At 40.5% G+C, this 22,472-nt stretch overlaps 1 protein-coding gene across 1 annotated transcript in view; it reads left to right on the plus strand.

Annotated features, from left to right (window-relative positions):
- Positions 1-2,943: 2,943 nt before the first annotated feature.
- fbn2b (fibrillin 2b) overlaps positions 2,944-22,472 on the plus strand; it is a 66,222-nt gene continuing 46,693 nt past the window's right edge. Inside the window, exons 1-5 of the mRNA XM_053321647.1 lie at positions 2,944-3,122; positions 10,393-10,475; positions 10,598-10,699; positions 17,568-17,663; positions 18,192-18,287. Of these exons, the coding sequence (XP_053177622.1) occupies positions 2,944-3,122; positions 10,393-10,475; positions 10,598-10,699; positions 17,568-17,663; positions 18,192-18,287 (556 nt within the window). The remainder of the gene's footprint in view (positions 3,123-10,392; positions 10,476-10,597; positions 10,700-17,567; positions 17,664-18,191; positions 18,288-22,472) is intronic.

A 22,472-nucleotide genomic window follows, 5' to 3' on the forward strand; every position in this document is an offset into this window, starting at 1 on the left:
TAGTGACTATTGTTGCATAGGTCCGTTGTTTCTACGGGGATTATCTCTCATGCATTTCTGCCCAATAGATGTGGGTCAAATCACAAAGAGCCGAAATCTGGATAAAAAGTTCATTTGATGTTCAAAGTTTCACTTCTGCGGGAGTTTTTTTTTTTTTTAAACCGGCTTTCTAAGAAACTGCATGGAAAAAAAGGAGTAGAAAAAAACGACAGGCTAATAACGTTTTACAGTTTGATTGCCTTGTTGAAATTTTCAAAAGTTTGGAGAAGCTTTCTTGGTGAGCAAAGTAGAATTTTTTAAAAAAAAAGTGCACTAAACCTACTTTATTCTCCCATCTGGGATTAGGTCGTGTTTAAGCGAGTAGGAGCTGATGTTGCGTTTTTCTCCATTCATAAAGTTGCGGTGACATGCAGAGCTCGTTTCAGGACTGCTGCAGTATTATGGAAAAAAAACTTATTTTTTGTCAGTTTGCAACCAACTTTGACAAGGTTTGATGGATGGTTTATTTTTACGGTGTATATGAAATCAGGACTTCTTACATGTAGGTATATCTGCTGTATGGATTTTAACTGTGCCAGATGGTACTCATCTGTGAATTTGCAGTAAGTCTATCTCACTGCATTTTGCATCAAATAGGCGAACATTCCTCAAGATTTCCTGTCATGTGTTTTGCTTCTAAAATGTGTTGTGCGTTAACAATAAATATTTTGTCATGTAGAGTTACATTTGAAGCAAACATTTCTCTCCAGTGATTAAGTTATTAATTGATAATGCAAACTGAAGGCTTTACCTGCTTCACTCTGACAGCAGCAAATCTGTTCTGGCTGCTACTCTGTAATTGATCAGGCATTTCTTTTGTTCTACATTAATCCCGCCTCCATCCAGTTCTCATACTGCAAGCAGCTACAGTTATAACTTTGTGTTTGCGTGTGTTTGTGTGTGTTTTAAGTGGAAAGTCTTTTTTTTATTACTGAGGCCTTAAGAAGGTTAACATGCTTACCAATAGAGTATAATATTGATAGACTACTATTGGAAAATTGCCCCCTTTAGTATTATTGTGCCAGAAATGCACAATTCACACAGTGGCAGACACACATTTCAGTAAATATTCTGCATGAACAATGTGAAAATTGGAATGACTATTGGCAATTATAACAATGTATATATCCCCCTGTCTAGTCCCTGTCTTGCAAACCACTGTCTGTTTTTTGCTCTGTGCCTGAATGATTGAGTCAGTTGTTTGTCAGTCTATCATCTTCCATTAAAATTCATTTGAGTCAGTGGGATGTGCACAGGGCCATATTTCTTCTCCTCTTCTTTGTCCACCCTAATATATTTATGGTTGAACCCATGGCTGCAGGGCTGGGTCTGCTAAGGTTATATATCACTAGGGGCCCACAGTTCACTCTTAAACCTGTGGTCTGTAATGAGTTGGAGAAGAGAAAATAAACCTCACGGCTGTCCAATCCAGTTGGACTCTGGATGTTTTTCAATTTAATATACTCTAATGCAGTTAGGGTAGGGTTGTAAGACAATATAGGCAACATATGGGGTTAGGAAATCTCAAATAATTTCATTTAGTGAGCCAGGCCCTATAAATCACATATTCAGGAATAATTGGAGTAATTTAATTTTGTGTCTTTATATGGTTTAGTAATTGGTCTTTGTTAACAGTTAAATGTCCCCACTTTTCCCTCTGATTGTGGATTGTGTGATGGAGCTAGAACAGTTTTAGGTGATTGATCGTCTTTACATCACCATTTAACACTTACTTAGCTCTCCACCCCTGTCCTTTTTTACCAGACTCCTTCTAGTCAGTCTCTCTGGCTCCCTCTAGGCACAAAGCTATGATTTAGGGCAGTTATTCCCAATCCTTTTGGCTTTTGACCCATTAAATCAAAGCAACGTCTACACATGACCTCTTATCACAGGTTGCATATGACTGAACTGCGACAGAGTGGTTCCCTTTTTATATTTTGTCATATTTTAATGATTTATGGGCCAGGATGAAGTAAAACTATGCAGTTTTTCCCTCAACAAAAAGCAAATATCTCAGACAAAGAAAGCTGATTTATATAACAGAGAAATATCTTTTTAATCATCACATTATCCAGATTTATCTTGTGACATTTTTGGGGTTCCTGACCGCAGGCTGGGAACCACTGCTATAGAAAAATAGTAGGATGGATGATAGTCATTACGCTTAACTCATTACAGTTGTGTTGCAATATAAAAATGTAGAGGCTTAAAAGTGGACTTTTAAGACCCTTTATAACATCTCTTGTAATAACAATACAAGAATATTAAATATATTCACCAGCACTCAATCTTGACATTTAGCATGTCTTTGTCATCAGTTTATGACTTTTCCCTCTGTTATCTGTAGTCAGAACATACAGTATTTGGTGTCAGTGGGGTAATAAACCACTTATGAGACTTCTTTGAACTGCAGTATACTGAAAACAGATTGCTGGCAGTCAGGATTAAAGTGTCTCTTTCATTTCCTTGCATTTTCCTCTTTGTTCACCCCCCAACTCATATGTTTTCTTTTCACCCAATGTAAGTACTAACACAAACAAATAAACAAACAAACAAAAAACATCCAATCAGTGGATGATTTCATTGCAAACCATTTTAGAGGAGAAGTGTATGGAGTCCTGTTAGATGTTCTAGGCAGCATCACCTCATACTTGATTTGGCCTCTTGAATGAGCTGAACCCTCATTCTCAGTTTACATTTTCCTCTATGTGTTTAATGTGTTTCTGAGCTTTCATCTCCTTTCTTACCCTTTCCAGCCCTGATTCTGGAGTGCACACCAGGACTTGGTCCGGATCCAGGTGTAGATCCCTGTGCTCAGCCTGGGTCCATACAGTAAACAGAGAGTCAGAAAGAGTGAGCGCTAATACAGGGGTGCTTTGGTTGGAGGGATAGCCAGACTGACCAATGGGATCAGGGAAGCTGGCTCAGGTGCTGCTGGGATGGGTGGCGGTGTGTTCTGCGGCGGTCCATGTGGTGTCTGGTCAAACTGGGAATGGACCGTACCAAGCTAACCGCTTCACCGGCACTGTGGACCAGAGAGAGGTGCAACGGGTTCGACGCCGTGGCCAGGAGACACTGAGAGGGTAAGGATGAGAACTCTCTGTGTGTGAATCCACTGTGTTTTTTAAACTGCTATTAAATGGAAAACATCAAATGAGCAGCCATGCATTATACAATTTGGTATTACCTCTGTTCATATTATATTGTAGCATTACTGTACAGCTGCATTAACTCTGGTTCTGCATACACAATTCAGAACTTTAGTAGATGTATCTGGAGAAGGTTTAAAATATAAATGACTTTCCCCTCTCTGCTTTCCTGGCAGCTCTCTTTCAACTGCTGTGCTTTCTGGGCTGAGGCCAAGCTTGCCTTATACCAAATTATGCTGCTGAATACTACCACATTGTTTTCTCGAAAACAGCACATGTTCGACCTTAACAGGCTGCTTGCCACACTGAAATCTCCCAGTGTACTTACAGCAAATTGACATTTTCATGGGAAAGGGAGGAAAAAGCGGCTTTCTATACATCTCATGTGGGATGATGAGTGAAAAGCATGACCCAGATTCCTGTGAGTGTATAAGTTAAGCTGGAGAAAGTAGTTCAGGACTGCTGTGGGGAGATTGCTGGCCCTGGTGTTTTAAGTTGAGGCGGCAAATGGGAAAATTGGTGTGTGTGTGTGTGTACAGAGGGGTACATATGAACATACATGTATTCATGTGCATGTTTTTAAAGGTGTTGTTTATTTGACTGTCTGTATGTGGGGAGTATCCGGTGAAATTAACTACAGAGATCACATCACCTCTCACCAGCTGCAACTCCCCTCCAGTCCCCCTCCCCCTCTCCTGCAATCCAACTTTTTCACTTTTTCACTTTGTTACCTAAACAACATGAATCTGGGTGTGGGGATATTTGTCAGTGTAGCAAAGAGTTTTTACTGTATATTTCGCCACTTCTTGAAAAACAAAGGATGTTTTGTTGGGGCCTGTTTTCAGTGTCTGCATCAGTTATTCCAATCAGACTCCCATCTGTCCCAGCTTACGGTTCCCCCCAGTGCCAAGCCACAGGAAATGAGGTATTCGTATCACCCGAGGGGGGTATGAAAAGGGGCATTTGTTTCACTGCTGTAGGTGACAAAGCAGCAGAAGAAATAATGGAGCACAGGAAAAGTATGAAAGAAAGATAACACATGAGGAAATTAGAGATGAGAAGAAGAAGAAATTGAGGTAGATGATGAGAGAAATAGAGAGAAATATCATGCAGAAATTCAGTGATCTATGATAAGTGATGGTGTAGTAACAGTGTAGGCTAAAGCTCATCAAGCTGATGTTTTCTCTGAAAATATATTCAGTAAGGGTTCTCGCTGCATAATAGAAATGGATTTGTCTGCCCTGTCATTCATTTAGGATAATATAGAAGGCAATGACCCATGGTAAATAAAGGAAATTGTCCTCTTTCTTCATATAGTAAAGCCAGATACATTTTTAAAGGCGACATTTTATATGAAATACTAACCAAACATTTTATTCCTTTGACATTTCCACTTTTATGCATATGGCACAGTTTTAGCCGTTATGGCAGAGTTGTCCTTTTTGACACATCACAAGTAGTCCTTGAACCACAACTGAGACAATTGGCATTGATTTAGAAACATTAACAGAACAATAATTCACATTCACAGTTTGTCTATCAGACAGTGAGTGACCAAAAGAGAGAGTGCAGACCTTGCACAATCACATATTATTCCCATTGAATGGTGTGCGGTTTCATGAGAACAAGTAACAAAAGCCTGCAGACTTTTTCCACTAGATTGGTAAGCTCTGGAAACACTATTGTTTTAGGAATGAAATGCTCATGCAATGACAGTTTTGTGTACTGAAATAAAAAGGTGATGAGATTATACCGCATCTTTGAAACTCAGCCTACGTTAAGTCTGAAAAGCTTTGTTTGCATGCTGGGCTTCTTGCCAGCATCAGTACCGCAAACCAGAGTTATTTGACAAAGGGCTTGACATCTTTTCGATTATTTTTTATTGGATATCTAGGTGTTGCCTGGTAACCATCCTTTGAATTATTCCCCAAACTATAAAACACCTCCTATGTGCTGCAGAAAGATAGCCAAAGTAAATAAGCCTAATGTGTTGAATTTATTTTCAGTTACTGTTTGAAAGTTGTTGGCTGACAACGGTCACAGTTCATCTGAAGTCGGTTAAAATCCATCTTCTCTATGTGAGCATGTTTCATTGAACCACCTGTGGAAGGAAGTCACATTTCTAATGAATACTTTCTGGCTGTTGATGAGCCTTTGTGTAGTGTTGGCCGAATCAGTCTTACACAGGAATTGTTGAAATTTACAACAACCCACTATAATACATGCAAACCCTGCCCTGTATCTTAATGCTTTCATCAAAGACTTGCACCGATCATAGTGGACTGTCAGTAACTCTGTATGGGGCTTGCAGATTCTCCTTGTGGGAGATGGGGGGAGGTTTGTTTAATGATGGTCATTATACTGGCCTTGGGCTGAGGTGCAGTGTTTATTTGCTGGCTAGAGCTCCATATCCCCTGGTCTGTCTCTGGTATCATTAGGTCTGACTCTGATTTATTGGCCCTCACAGTACACTGCATCCTGGCATCAGTCCTCTCAACGGCGGTATCTGATCGGACCGTAGGTTGGCTGTCTGACTGGCTGGCGGCTGTTACTTGATGGGTGATTGACCGTCTGGCTGGGAAAACGAGACAGGGAAAGTGTGAGGCAGAGACAGAAAGTTTTTGCTTCTTGCTTTCAAATGTTATACCAACCAAAAGAGTCGAATATTTATAGTTTAATAAAATCTGTAGTATGTTAGACTTGAAGAATCCAGCCAAGTTTTTTTTTTTTTTTTTGCTGCCACACACTTTATTAACTTAGCCCAGCTTGGCCCAGCTTTACCCAGCCCTGCTGAGGAGAGACGCCTTGGATGCTGGTTAACTTGGCAGACAGTCAGCCCCAAAAGCAGAGAATTAGGATAATGTCAATACCACCCCAATGGCCTGGATGGGGTCCTCTATATGGAGACCCATGATAGTCTACCTTGGCATATTCCTATTTGAATGATAGTAAAAGAATTTCCCTATCTTGGATGTTACAGGACAAACCTTATTACCTCAGATCTACAGTATCTAAGTATTTTAAGGACGGAAAAAAGACCCACGAGAAGTTTCAAATGAATTTATATTTGGGATGAGTGAACGATTTGCCAGTTTCCCTTTCTGTTTTATGTGCATTACGTTCCCTTTTTAGTTTTTATTTGTCTGCATTTCATGCTTACGCGCACGCTAAGACTGAGCAATAAATAGGATTATTTGGGACAGCTGATAGAGATGAGGTCTCTAAATAAAGTGGTGCTTAACGTCGAACAATATGAACAGATTTAGCCATCAATTTACTCCCAATAATTGAGACTTAAATACATTCATACTTAGAGACATTCAGAGCTGTATTTGATTTATTTGATTTATTACTAAAATATGACTCATAATTTAATCACTAACAAAATTAGCTTTGCCATAAATGATCTGAATTAACAAGGATCTTGGATGATGACATTAATTTTTATGGAAACAGATCAATAATCAATCTCCTCTGGGGTTTGTGCGGTAGACCACAATTTAAGTTGTTGTGCTATAGACCTTCATCAGTTCATCACAGCACAGACACATTTATTGATGTACTGTAGATTTTGTAAGTGCCCCTTTTTTATTCCAACAACCTCTTTTATTCTGTCTCTTAATTATTTAGTGTCATAAGTTGCATCTGCCATTGCAATTTCTTTTCATCTTTACTTTCTTTTTATACATTTTTTCATTCACTGCTTTCTTAACTGCTCCAATTGTGACTGATTTGATAATGACTTTCCAACAAACTGTTTTCTTGTTTACTCATGTTCAAATTAAGTGCAGAACTACTTTTTCTGTAGTGGTACTGTTATTAGTTTTGAGTACTTTTTCCATCACTGTCTTCCTCATCAACATATGGTTTTGGGTCTTTTTCTATATGCTACATTCCTCTATCATCTCCACTCATAGATCTGATAGTAGAGCAACAAGTCCAGGTGTTGCTATAGGCATCAATACGTAAGAGCTTTTCCCGCAAAGGGGGGGTCAGAGATCAGGCAGGTGACCTTTGACCTATGACCATCACACTGACACACACATACATGGACACCTGAGCTGGAGCCCTGGCAACTGTGAACTTCTGGTCTTTGTCTTTATGGAAACAAACTGTCTATAGTCATTATCTATGTCTGTCCGGCGTTGCCCTTCCTTGTAGGTCAGTGGAGGCCGGCAGCTCTGGACTACTTTAACTTTTGACCCTTTGGATTCCTACATGTGGAGTTAGACCCTCAGGCTATGGCCTCATAACGTGTTGATTTGGTACTTTCTAATTTTGTAACTCTAACTCTTTACTAAAAACCTAAACAAATGCCCAAAACTCAATGCTTTATTAAAGTTGAACGAAATTCATCCTAAGGTTTAATACTGTATGTAGTCTTAATTGATTATGTTTGCTCATTTGGCCTTCTCCACATCCAAAAATCCCTATGAGACCATGCCGCCTTCGACTTTGAACTCTGGCTAGAGTATAATTTTTTTCTTTTATTCTTCATATTTCCCCTCAAATGATGTGGCAGCCATCTTCCTTTTATTACAATTAATGGCAGTTAACGAGCAATCCACGGACCAGGAGGCAACTTCAAAGGCTGCGACATGGCCACAGAAGAGTTAATCTCCTTTAGATTGAGCCCTGAGAACAGTAGGACATTTCAATATTGAGGAAAACCCCCGGGGCTTAAACTCCATTTTTTTATGCCTGTCTTTCATTCTGTTTTACTTCAGTTTGCCCTCTAAAGCCTCTTCTCTGTGAGAGACCAGGCACTGACCTGGAGGAAAGACAGAGAGAGAGGGGGGGAGAGAGAGAGAGAGAGAGAGAGAGTGAGGGAGAGTGAGGGAGAGGAAGAATAACATACTAGAACACCTCAGGGTCAGGCCCATATAATCCTTCATATATTAACATCCCCCAGTTCCGTAACAGTGAAAAATCTTAAATACTTATAGATCAGGAAAATCAGGAGTTGGAAAAGTTGGATTCACTGCTCATTAAGTGTTGAAATGCTGATGTCTCGCCCTATGCATTGCTGAAGTTTTTTCGAGTTCTTGTTCTGTTGGTGTGTTTGCCCCAGATATTCAACCCCCACCAAGGATCTTATGCTGCTCTCTCTCTCGTTTCCATATCTGTTTTCCGCTCCCACTCCTCCTACTGCTTCCTCCTCTTCTCAACATAAACTTGTTTTGCTTTCCCTCCCACTGATCCCCTGTTCCTTTCCCACCACCCTGTCTTCCCTCCTCCTAACTTCCATTCTCTCTCTTCACACTTTCTCTCTAATATGAACCCTCATGTTTGTGCAAATGTCCAAAAGAATCCACAGCTTCTGCCTTTCTAACCTTCCCCTTTTATTTTTATCTTCCCTCTTTATGTCACTGCTAATTCTACCTACATAAATATCTTGTCTGCCTGCCCACCTGTTTGTCTGTCTCTCTGTTCCCTGTGCCATCTGGTAATGTGGTTGGAGGTGTGCTCTGCTCTCCATCCATCAGAGATTCAAACCCCAGCTGTTGTCTCCCTGGTGACAGCCGGGGGATACCATGGATACTCTCTGGTGAGGAAAAGAGTAAGGTCGTCTGTTTCACGCAGGAGGAACACGAGAAGTCAATCAAAGATACCTCTTGATTTGGGATTTCAGTGGTAGACCTCTAATATACTGGTTTCGACTGGATGTCTTATTAAAAGCTTTACATTTCTGTTGCAGTTGGCTTTTATAAATATATATATATATAAATAGTTGTAAAAGTCTGTGGCTGTGATGGGAACTTCATAAAGTTAAAAAACAGTAACCCTGATGATATCGACTTGAGTTAAGCTTGAGACAAATGTTTGATAGAAATCCTTCAATATAAATTAAGGACATGGAGTTTAAAAGATGATGGTATTTAACAGGCAGTGAAGGTCTTATGAAATATGCTAATGAGTTGCATTATGGGAACTGTAAGATCTAGTGTTGTGCTTGACTCATACTAGGAACTAAAAGTCAGAATATCTCAGTCTCTGCTGTACATTACTTTTTTTAAATCTGTCCCACAACTTTGTGGAAGTGTAATAGTATTTCTCTTGAGTATACTAAAGGCCTTAAAAGCTTGATGAGTTGTTGTCTAATTTTACTAGCCCTCGGTTAGCAAACATTGGGTAATCTAGTGTTACTTTAAACAGTCATAAATTATGTCCTGGGGGCAGAAATTGTCTAGAAAGATGTGGTCCCTGTTGCAAATGACTTTACCATGAGCATCTGGATCAGGCTTTATCCCAATATACCAAGCTGCGGTCCCTCAATTCTTAGTCATGCCATCCGCAAATGCAAACTACTAACCACCAACACAGATGACCACCGATATACCCTCATTATATGCTTTGAAAGGTCACTAAGGATATCATTAGTACAACCACACAGTTGGAATCCTTTCAGCTTGTTAAACAACTTTATGCTGCAATTTCACTCAAGTGCACACATTGCGCACGCACGCATGTGCACGTGCACGCACGCACACACGCACACACAAACACTTCCTTACAGTACATTTTTTGGGCTAAATATTGATGCATGTTCAGAATTTCAGTCTATTTTTAAATAGACAGAGTGTTCTTCCCATTAGCTTGTAAGGCAGATGCAGACCTCCACCCCAATTGCATGTTTATATGTGTATTTGTGCATATGTGAGCAGATCCAGTCACCTTTAGATGTGGTTTAGCCATTTTCTCAGAGAAAAGCTTTGTGGCTAACCTGTCAGGCCAATCAAGCGTTCCATAAGCTGTGATGACTCTTACATCTGTCAGACAGGGTCAAAGTTTGTTGTAGGCTCTCCATCAGTAAGAATCAGAGCTGACCGAGGGGTGGGCGGTGATGGGGAGCAGCATTGGATATGTGCCAGAGAACAGGGCAGCCAGGCATGGAAGTTTGGAGAAAAGAGAACTTTATACATCCGGTCCTTCCAAGTTTACACTCAGACTTGGATGAAAACAAAATGGTACTCCCCCATGTTGTAGGCTCCTCACATTTTCCTCGTCTCCTCTCTCTGAGAATACCTCCATCCATCACTTGAGAAGGCTTTGTATAAAAGCTTGTTTTGTTTATAGGCCATGAACGTCTTGGGCAGCTCAGAAAATAATTCATAACCCTGTATATTTGTTTAGGGATTTGACTGGAATATGTTTGGGAGGTCTGGGCAAGTAGTGAGTTTATTCTTCTGTTTGTCTTTGTCAGGCCCAATGTGTGTGGCTCTCGCTTCCATTCATACTGCTGTCCAGGCTGGAAGACTCTGCCAGGAGGGAACCAGTGTATTGTTCGTAAGTTTCTCCATCCTTAAATCCTCTTTAATATGATACCACAAAGCCCAATGGACAAAAGAACAAATAGACATGGGATAATTCTGTTGATGTCATTATCACTCTCCTCTTCCTCTTTTCAGCAATTTGCAGGAATTCATGTGGCGATGGCTTCTGCTCCAGACCCAACATGTGTACCTGTTCAAATGGTCAACTCTCTCCCAGCTGTGGAGCAGGAGCAGGAGGTCAGTAACAATCCCACTTATCACACACTCAGTGGCTCCAGCACTATCAAACACCAATATCAAGTTGCATTTGATCCTCAATTTAGCAGATGATTTTCTCCAAAGCAACCATTTCCTACACACATCAGGAGCAATTTGGGTTTCATTGTTTTTTACATGTGGAATGGTGGGTTGAGCATTAAACCATCAACCCTGCTAGACCTGAAACAATTAGTCGATAGGTCAATCAACGGAAAAATAATCAGTAACCATTTTATCTTGAAGCAAAAATACCAAATATTTCTTTCATCCTGGCTTTAAAAAAAAAATAAAATAAAAAAAAGATAATATAACCTTAGGCTTTACTCAAGTTATGATGGGCATTTTTCTAGTACTTTCTGACATTTTATAGACCTATGTTAACTCAATTAATTGAGAAAATAATTTGCAGATTAATTGGTAATTAAAATAATCCATAGCCGCCACCCCAAAACCTATGACATTATGTAAATGTATTTACATAACCTTTCTCTGTCCAATGGTAACTAAAAACACATCTAAATCAGTCATCCTCTAGTCAGTTTTAATGACATTTTGCGTATCATGTCTGCATTTTAAGCTTTTTGCGTGTCATTTAACACCATTGGCTAGGTTCAGGCACAAAAATCACTTGGTTAGGGTTGGGGGAAGATCATGGTTTGAGTTAATATAATCAGTAAAATGTGTCTCGCTGTTTCCCATTGTTTCCAGTCTTTGTGCTACTGGCTGAAGTCTTATATTTCATACACAGAGAATGGCATCAATCTTCTCATCTAAGTTTCAGCGAGAAAGCACATAAACATGATTTTCAAAATGTCAAAATGTTCATTTAAAAGCCATCACACTAACACCTGAGCTATAGCAATGCCCATCAGTTTTGCAATGCCCGTCAGTTTTGTACAACCCATATAGATAATGCTAAATTGGAATTTAAATTTAAACTTAAATGTATACAGCTGAGGCAGCAGAGTAGCATGGTTGTACAGCTTTCCTTTAGCTTCAGAGTGGAGTTTTTTGCTAGTAAATATCTGATTGCTTAGTCTACATAAGTCAAGTATGTCTAGGAACAGTGTATTCCTATTATTTCTTCATTGAAAAATGGTATTGCCTGTTACACTGAGCAGTTTCAGTTTCTACTCATGCAATTGCTAAACTATTTCCCAAATTTAATGACCCCACCCTTCTCTCATGGGAGCCAGAATCTTACTGTAGCCAATGTAATAGTAGTGTATGGAGTTCCAGGCCTGCGCTAAAGCCTGCAGGTCACAGGGTTTGTCAAGATTAAAGCAGAGAGTCTGGCTGCTTGAGCTCTGTCTGCTGGGCTTAGTTACAAACCACTTAAGATGTGTGTGTGTGTGTGTGTGGAGTGGAGTGAGGTGTTTTACCGCACATGCAGAGTGTGTGAAATCATTTCTTTGTGAGATTAGTGCAGTGTGTGTGCAGGGTTTAAATATGAAGTAAATATGTGTAGTACATGCTGAAAAACATTGTTTTAACCACCACTTCGGGAGCATGCAAAGTATGTGTCAATGTATTAAGTAGCATGCAATGTGTTCAGCTTCACTGCTTTAGTAGGCCAAAGTCAGCTCGTCAGTCACGCCTGGCCCCTGCCAGACCCTTTGCACATGCTCACATTCCATTAAGTCCACTAACACACACATTCTCACATGCACAACTGCAGACACAGACAGACAAACAGATATCCATTGAGACAGACAGACAGACAGAAAGAAAACTCTACAGCTACGTTCACACCGCAGGCCTTAATGCTCAGTTCCGATTTATTGCTCAAATCCGATTTTTTGTTTGGCTGTTCATATTACACTTTTAAATGTGGCCTCCTGAAGTGACCCGCATGCTCAGTTGATCATTAATGACGTCACACACAGAACGGTGTTTACGGAAGCAAACATGGCAACAGCTGGTGAAGTAACTGGTAGTCTCATTTATGGTCTAATGTTAAAAACACTGTGTGGCAGCAGCCGGCAAATTTGTTAAAATGGAGAAAGAGGAGAAAGAAAATTCATACTTTAATGCTGTCTTTATGCGGAGCATTAGCTGTGTGTTGCTGTGTGTTGCTCCAGAATAACGTCAAAGCCGCATTAAATGCGACCTGACTGTTCAGATTGCGGCTGCATTCAAAAAAATCCTATATGTATCCGATATGTACCACATTTGAAAGTGGCCTGAATCGGATTTGGAAATGTCAGATTCAATGCGACTTGTGCTGTTCACATTGTCAGAAACAAATCAGATATGGGTCACATTTGAGCAAACAAATCGGATTCAGGTCACTTTTAAGTGCGGTGTGAACGTAGCCTATGTGTACGCAACACACACAAAGTGAGCATCAGTTTGCTTATTACACCCAGAGGTGTAATAAGTAAAGACGACCCTTAGAGGAAGAGCATGGGTGCAGAAAAACAGCCTCTGAAATGTATAGGAAGATACGCAAAGATCTCCTGCAGAGCTTTGGCAAGAGCTATGAAGTCATGTTCCTTTAGGGGAAGAAAGTGAAGTGATAAATTAGAGTGAGTGGTTAGCTGAGATGTACTGAACTGATCGCCACACTCTGATTCTCATCTTTCCTCAGCTGGGAATTATGGTGGCTTTTCTCAGTTTACAGACAGTGAAGGGGCTGGAGAGGAAGCCACTGAGATTGGTTTAATCACAGACAACTTTATTGTTCTACGATTAATAGATGGGAAAGATGTTTTAATGGTCTGTTAGAGCCGTGTGTATCAAGGCAACATACCATCCTCTGGCCCCTTAAGCAGCTTTAAAGAAAGTTAGAGGTCAAACAGCTTTATGACCTGAGATAAACTTACACCCCATCAGTTTACTGAATGTTGTGGAGTGACCTTAAGTAATCATGGAGGTTACTATTAGCACTTAGCAACGTCCTCTATTAATTATCGATCTTAAAAATGAAGGTATAATCCCTCTAACCTATGTTTCCAATTGTCTGAGGCCCATTTGTTTGGAATTGAATTCTCACAGAACCATTCTCTGCGTTAGGGGTATTTAACAAATTAAAAAAGTTTATAATTGTTTAGACAACATTATCTGTCTCAGAGGCTTTAGGCACATTCTTAAGTGTAGATCTTGTCTTCCCAAATGTGCTATCTCCCAAATTCTGCCATTGGAGAGAGTCCACCATTTAACAGGATAATGAAGTGCAGTTGGAAACAAATTGCAGTTCCATGGAGATCTGTTTGGAAACGTCAATTTCCTCTGCCATAATTATACAGCCTGTTTCTAGCACCCTGGTTCACTGGGTTATAGATAGCATCTTTATTTATTGCATCTTGCCTGTGGAATGCAGAGGTTTAAATAAATCAATGACACATTTAGCAACTTTCTGCATATAATCACATGTCTGCTATTATTGTTGTGTCCAGACAGATGGTCGTCTATGATTCTTTTTAATGACTCTTCCTGGAATCGTCACTGGTTTGCCAGTGAACAATACAAGCATGGGTTTCCGTGGATAGCCTGAAAAGCTTTTAAAAACTTATTTTAAACCGATTTCAAGTAATAGAAAAGCAAAATCTTTACAAAAGCCAAAGTGGCTTTGCAACTGCATAAGTAACTCTTACTGAAAACCTGATGTTGCACATCAGTTCCCAGACAACAAGGGTTCAGGCTGTAAGTCACCCTTGTAATAAACTCACTAACAGCAGAGCAGCTGTGCAGAGGATCGTATAGGGTCATCTTTATAACCTTGTCTTCCCATAACCATAATTATGAAATCATTACCACTGACATTCTCACCCTAATGCTGAGAAACAGCTGTCTTTAGACTGACAGGCCTCCATTGGCTATTGAAAAGGGGCATTTGTGAACCCTGGGAAAGCAGAGAAGGTCCATTTTAATTAGAAGCCATGCCCTTATCACAAAGTTCATCTTTGCAGACTGCAAAGTAATGCCCTATCTTTTTGTATGAAGTTTATAAGCAAATAAATTGGTCTAATTTACCCAAAAAATTGATAATAGGTGTGAATTACAGAATGGAAAGAAATCTTTGCTTTTGACTCTCAACCTGACTTGACAACAAATCAAGCAGCTTTGTATTTCACTGCATCACCCATCCATACTTAAACTGAGTCTGACTTGTCACTGGTCCTTGTGGTGTGTGTAAATCAGGACAAAACACAACTATAAAGCTCCTCAGTTTTCCATCAGACACACATGTGCTTACACACACACACACACATATACTCAGCACACAAACTGGGACTTCCTGTGTTTCGCAGCCTCTCGTAAAAAACACCCAGATGTGAGCAGCTCACCAACGACACTACCAGAATATAGAGGTGCATTGTGATGCTGCAAAGCTACACCCAAGCTCTTTTCTCAAGAGACTCAGAGTGAGACTGCGAGTCATGAGACTCACACACACACACGCATATCCCCCAACCCTGTTGCCCTGCACCATACAGTCTATGCTCTGCACGTGCAGCTTTCCAGGCACGGGTCATTGGGGCAAACAATCTTTCTCCACCTGCTTAGAATGAAGTGCCATGAGGAGGGGGAAGCGAGAGGCAAAGTTAGCCAGTGAGATCATCTCCTTCTGTCTCAAAATGTGCTTGTTTGCTTCCTTCTCCTCCTCCTCCTTTTCCCTCTCCTATCTAGTTCCTGTGACAAAGAAAACATGACAGTAACTGACTCTGTGACCGGTACCCGCATACCACTCCATCTCGTCAGTGCCTGTCCCATCTTCCTCTATTGCTGAGGACAGAGAGTTCAGTCAATATGAAGGAAACTGACAGAAGCGCTTACTGCTGAACCTCCTGTCCCACTAGTCCTAGCCAAAGTCTTTCCCCATACTTCCTTGACCTATTTAGAAACATTTTTTGTGGAGTGGGGGGGAACTGAAAAATGGAGTAGTTTACCCAAGTTGCCCTCAGCTTTAGGGGAGTCTGAGGTGCAGCACACTGGAGCGATTTCCTCCACGGTTTGTTCCACAGGAGGGAAAACAGTAATCACTCACTGCGATCATTATTCATGTTTCCAAGCTGAGGTTGAAACCTGAGAGGAAGACCTGACCCATCTCTCGTGAGACTGAATGAGAGGAAAGGAGAGAAAAAGAGAGACAGTACACTAGTACACTAACCTAGAAACCCAGTCTTCTCCTGAGTCCCAAAACTATTTGCTTTAATTCATCACCATATGTTGCCATGAGATACAATCCAGACAAAAAGTAAATTCTGCCAGATCTGTACATACAGTCTGCCAAGTGTTGCACGTAAGAAAGTTAACTGGAACTCCTCCTTGACTTCAGAGGTATTAAATATATGGAAAGAATGAAATAATTGTTGACAATTGTAGTGAATTAGAATTATGTCTCACATTTACTGAAACTATGCAAGGTCTCCATCCAAGATCCATGCTATTTGACTCATGTAACTAAATGCTGCATGAGCTGCTGGTAAAAGAGGATGATCACAATGAAAAGCTACCTAAGAGTGTATTCACTCATCATGACTAACACAAGTCATATTTAGTGTGTTTGGGTACAGTCAGAAATAACTGGGTGGATTAAAGTGGCTGAAGGCCTCCTGTTGGCAAATGTGCAAACTCAAAGTCTCATTTGACAAAGTCAGCTACAGGGAAGCTCAGTCATTTCCCCTCTACTGCTCAGTGCTGCATGCCAGAAAAGTTGAAGAAAGAAAGACATAAACAGACAGATGGAGGGGGGAGAGAGAGAGAGAGAGAGAGAGAGAGAGAGAGAGGGAAAGAGGGAAAGAGAGAGAAGGAGATAAAGAGAAAGAGAAAGAGGAAATTAATGTTGACCTTGCGATTAAGATATAGAAAGAGGAGCATGCAAGGCGCAGAGGGAAAAGGGAGAAGTGGAGGAAGGAAGAAAAATAAAAGCACAGGAAGACTAAAGGACAATAAAATATCCTCTTGAGCTTGGATGAAAGTAAAATGAGGATTCAAGGAAACAGTAAGAGAATACAGTCTTCTGAGATCCAGCGCTGTAGGTGTCTTCTCTGCTCTCGTGTTCGATAAAAGGCTTCCTCAGCTGAGAACTGCCTGCCTGCCAGGAACACCAATTAGTTTTCCTCATGAAAGCTGTGGCAACGTGTTTGAGACTGTCAGATTGAAGATCTCACACTCTGGCATAGCAATCTGCCAGCCAGGAGAGTCCCGCTTCATATGTTAATAACTATATTACCACCAATGGTCTCGCTATTCAACGTTACTCCCTTTCTCTCTCTTACATTTGCCCCTCTGTACATCGTTATGTTAGTTTTTTTCAATTGTGCCTCACTTCTCTTTCTCCCTCTTTCACAGTCCCCTCACCCAGCTTCTCTCTGCTTTTCAGCAAATTCCTGACTGACTGTAGCATACAGCTGGCTCGACTTATTGCCTACCCCCAGTCTGCTTGATTAGGTTTTGGGGCCAGAGGGCCTTTGAACCTTGTCTGTTGATCTAAAGCTGCCAAAGAAACACCAGCGTTGTGCAAACTCAATTGAAGTGCAAAAACCCTTTTAATGTGTTAAAGTGACCATACTTATTGAACGCTCAGTTTGGAAACAGCTCTTTAAGTGCTTGTAGATTGGGTAATAGCATAATGAAACTACCAGTCTATCGATTAAAACTCTCATTTCTTATGGTAGGTTTGGTTGATAATATCATAAAAGCTGTTGTAAACAACTAAACCTTTCAAATGAAGTGATTTATTTAAAGCTATTATTAATGTTAACTTTTATCATTTGATTTATTTTGCTGTAATGTAAGAGCTTGTGTTTTTTGATAAAACATGGAACGTGAAGGCCTGTTGTTCAAAGTGCATCCCATCCATCACCCTTATTTATGCCTCTTTTGTTTCCCTCCTCTACAGTTCAGTCCTGTAACGTCAGGTGTATGAATGGAGGCTCCTGCGCAGAGGACTCTTGCTCCTGCCCGAAAGGCTTCACAGGCAACCACTGTGGACAGCGTAAGTGCAAGTTGCTGCTGAGTCAGCACACCTGGGTTTGAATGTGTGTGTGGACTGCTATAGTACACTGTAATTTTAAGGACCAATAATGGCACAGGGGTCATTACTGGTTCAGCTTGCATGTATAATAAGAAACACAATGCACTGGAACATACCAACATCTCTCTAATCTGCCATGTCATACATTTTTCCATTTCTAGCCCAAATACTGGGAGGGCTGACTGTTTAAAAAGAGTGGTACTATATTTGTTTAAAGTTTGGATCAGGGTTCATTTAGTGAAGAGAGTTGATGCTATTGTCTAAAGGATTAATATCATCAGGAAAAATCCTCACATATGTTTGTAATAAAAAAATAAAAAACAAGTGTGTGTATGTGTTTATGTTTCAAGTGACTGGAAGGTGAAGTCATTTGAGGCTTAATGAAAGATGTCTGTTTATGAGAGTGAGAAAGAAAGAATGCAAATGTCTTTTGTGTGCTCAGTGAAGTGTGTAATTTTGTGTGAATGACTTTCTTTTTGTCTCCTGTAGCTGTGTGTGAGAATGGTTGCCAGAACGGTGGGCGCTGCATTGGACCCAACAGATGTGCCTGTGTCTATGGTTTCACTGGCCCGCAGTGCGAGAGAGGTGAGAGCTCATCCTTTTTCTTATGTTAATGCAGTATGTTTTGCTGTGTTTTTTTCAGCTCAGTTTGTATTGATATGACAGGCTTGTTGGTGTTTGGTACTTTAATGGGGAAACTGGAGGGTGCGGCAACGATGTACAGGGAAATTACAAAGTTATTATTTAGATAATTATGGCAATAATTTGTCTTATCAGTTAAAACAATGTTATACTCACCAACTTCACAGACAAGATTTGAGGATACAGAGACAACTTAAAAGGGTTTATATAAAGGGTCACAGGGAAATATAAAGTGTCAGGTGATCCGCTGATTTGTAAACTCAGCTATTTTGCCATGCCTTTGTGGGAAAGAAAAACAATATAGCTATTAAATTGTCCAATGTACTCATTCCTTTGATTTTGCAGATCAGTGGTTTAAATGATTATATGATTAAGTTGATTTACCTTTGACCTATTTTACTTAAAGCAGTTTTATGTATTGTTCATGGAGGGATTATTACATTTTCAGTAAACTCACTTTTGGTTTCACCTCAAAATCTGCGGTTTATATGATAATTGCTAAATTTGGCTAAAATGTGGTTGTTTGTACAATCTGTGTGACTGTGTCCCTTGTCCTGTTTGAAACTCAGCAAATAACTTGGTATTTAAAATGTTGTGTTATGACGCGGCTCTTAGGCCACAAATTAAATCAAATCAAATCAAATTAAAGAACTAAAGAAGAAGCATGGGGTGTGGATATCAGTAACGTCAGTGGTGTATGGTGTGCATGAGTATAAGATATTTTTGTGTGTTGTAAGCTGCAAAACAAAGGCAATGGAATATCTTCAAATAGTATACTAAACCAAACAAACAGATACCTGAAGGGGAAAGTCAGAAAGAGCTGCAGCAGCTGCTGAATGGAGGAGTGGTAGACAGAGAGAGAGATGCACTGCAGCTAAGCTTAAGTAACTGGGAACACCCCGGGGGCCCCAAGCATTCCAGGTCAGCCTTATTATCCACCTGCAGGGTGAACAAAAAGGTAAACAACACAGCCATTCAAGATGACTTATCCCCTGCCCCCCAAGACAGGGTTCCAACAGGATCGCTACAAACATTATTTTGAGATATACACAATAATGCAATAGTGAGCGACATCTACCCATACCAGGAAATCTCTACCTTGCCCGCACTGCCCCATCGGCCTCCACACACCTCAGAAACTGGATCCAGGAAGCAAATTAAGCACAGAGCAGAACCAGGCACTGACTGAAACCCTCAATTTGGACTAGAAAGTTAAATTAATGCACTGTGGTAAGGGCCAAAACATCTGCTAAAATATTATCTGTGTCTGATATCCAACCAGTATACCTGGGGTCCGTTCCATAAAGCCTGCTCAGAAAAGCGGGGCTTATTGTCCAACACCTGACTTGAATGAACCAGGTCAGATCAGTGTAAAGCAATTCCATAAAGGCAGATCCATGTTCACGAGATCAGACTAATTCAAGACAGGCTAAAGTATTCAGACTAATTGCGTGTGCACGCCATTCATTTACTTTTCAGACATTATTTTAATTGTACTAATCAGTAACCAATATCTGTAATATCATATATTTATGAGGCTATTATTCTATCAGGGTAATTTAGATTCACTAAGCATATGCTTCAATGTCTCAATGTGAGATATAATGAACACATATGGGGGTTATGTGTGTGTATACAGTGGGAGAAATAAGTATTGAACGTGTCAACATTTTGATCAGTAAATATATAATTATATATGTATATGCATATATATATGTATATATATATGTATATAAGTCTCACCAGACTTTGGTATTAACTCGAGAAAATCCACAGATATAAAAAAAATGAAAACATTAAAGTCCATAAATAAAGTTATGTGCAATAAAGTTGAATGACACAGGAAAAAAGTATTGAACACGAATGATGACATTCATGAATGATTTGTTGTGCAGAAATTTGGCAAAGACAAATTATGAGGGGATACTCTGGATGGCCTAAATGTGAACAGTGTGTGATGGTTAAATGAGCTTCAACATGCCTTTTCCTCAGTAATGGAGTCTTACAAGGTGGACACGCATAGAGGTCATGGCGGTGGAGTGCATTGCCTATTGTTTTCTCTGGATCAGTTGTACCTGTTGCGAAAGTCTTGGGGAAACTCTTTGCTTTTACCCATCATGAGATGTTTCACCTTGGTAACAAAGAAACCTTTTTATAGCTCATCAATATGGACTGACATATGGCAATAAGCCTGACAATTAAGGGCGTGTCAGCCTGTGGTGAGAGAGGAGCAAAGTCGCATTAAAATAAATAAATAAATAAGGATTTTGACAGTGCTCGAATTAGAATGACATTTAAAACTATACATTTATAGTTATCGTCATAGTTATCGTTCTAAGTGTGGATGGCCATTTAGCCTGTTCGGGACCAGGTCAGTTTGCCAGCATACGTTGCCGTGGTAACTGAGCTTGAACTATGCTAGGATTGCTTTATGGAAGCGGATCTGCTGGAAAATAAGCCAGACTAACGAAATAAACCTGGTTTATTTGGTAATCCTGCTTTATGGAACAGGACCCTGGAACAACAGAGACCAGTGTGTCAGCCTCTCGTTAGGACAACACAACGAGCTTGCGGTCTGTATAAACCACCACTGGCCTACCCCCTGTGCCAGTGTAAATCTCAATATATTGTAAGGCCTAAATTAGAGTGAGACCCTCCCTCTTGATCACAGTGTTGTTAAGCTGATAGATATTGAATTTCCTTAAGTTGCAAACAGGTCTATCAAGGCCATCCTCATCTTCCTGCAACAAAACTAAGCCAGAACCCACATTACTGGCTTCTACCTGGTGCTTGAAAGGATAATCCAGACATGGTACAGCCAGAACAGTGGCTGAACACAGCAAGGTTTTGAAATTCTCAAATTCGCCCTGACACATACATTTTGCCATACTTTTAAGTAGGTCGGTTAAAGGTGCAACCATGGTGGAAAAGTTCCTGCAAAAACCACAGTAATAGCCACCAAGGCCCAGAAAGCAGATCAGATCTTTCTTAGTGGACGGGAGAAGCTAATTCCTCCACTGCCCGCACTTTTTCACGCACAGGACACACCTGACCCTGCTCGACCACTCTGCCAAGGTACGTCACTGTCGCCTTGGCAAACTCATACATGCCTGATTGACAGTGAGATGCGTCTCAGCCAAGTGATCAAACAGAGCCCTGTCACTGTTAATCGTCGTCCAAACAGACCATGCACCCCTCCAACCCTGAGACAACCATGTTTAGACATTGGAACATTGCCAGCGCATTCCTAAACCCGAAACTCATGACTATATACTCATACAGCCCAGACGGAGTAATGAAAGCCGAGATTTCACATGCTTGTGCACAAAATCAGACCTGCCAATACCCTTTCAACAAATCAAGTTTACTTTACACAAACCTTGCAGGAACCACTTGATCTATACAATTCTCCATGCGCAGCAGTGGAGAAGAATCGGGCTTCTCCCAGAAGCCCCTACATGCAGTTCAGTGGCTTCAACAAATTTATATGACGCAGCTGAGTAGCTTTCTTGCAGTCAGGAGTTGCAGTGACATAATTCTGTTGAGACAGTTAATTGACAATAGAGTAAGGACTAAAGTTACGATGCTCTGTGGTCATGAAGTTCTCTTATTTTTGATTGTACATTTTCCAATTTCTCATTTATTTTACTAACTCACCGCTGCCTAAACCCATACAAATAATCCTCAAGATTTACAGGCAGGTCAGCCTCTTTCCAATCTGCTTGTAAAACTGCAAGTGGTATGTGTACAGTGTGACCAAGCATGAGGCCGTCTGGGCTGAACCCCATGCTCTCCTCTCAGTCCATCTATATACAGTAGGCAATCAATAGAGTTTCTGGTGAAACTGCTCCAACACACCTAGACTCTGTCCTTGGTATGTGTTGCTCTGAAAATTAAAACCTTGACTCTGTACAACTTAAAGAATGCCAGAATAGAAATGAACAAGGTTTGCATCTTCACTACAGACTTCATAGCTATTATACAATAAGCAGCAGGATACCTTGTGCTCTGACACACCACAGTCAACAAATATATGCCTTCAGCCTCACAGTGAGGGAGAGGGCCCACACAGTCTATGATCAAAGGCTTACCAAATGCTTGAACTGGCACCAGGCTTAATGTTCTGGT

The sequence above is a fragment of the Scomber japonicus genome, chromosome 7 (assembly GCF_027409825.1).
Source record: "Scomber japonicus isolate fScoJap1 chromosome 7, fScoJap1.pri, whole genome shotgun sequence".
Taxonomy (NCBI): domain Eukaryota; kingdom Metazoa; phylum Chordata; class Actinopteri; order Scombriformes; family Scombridae; genus Scomber; species Scomber japonicus.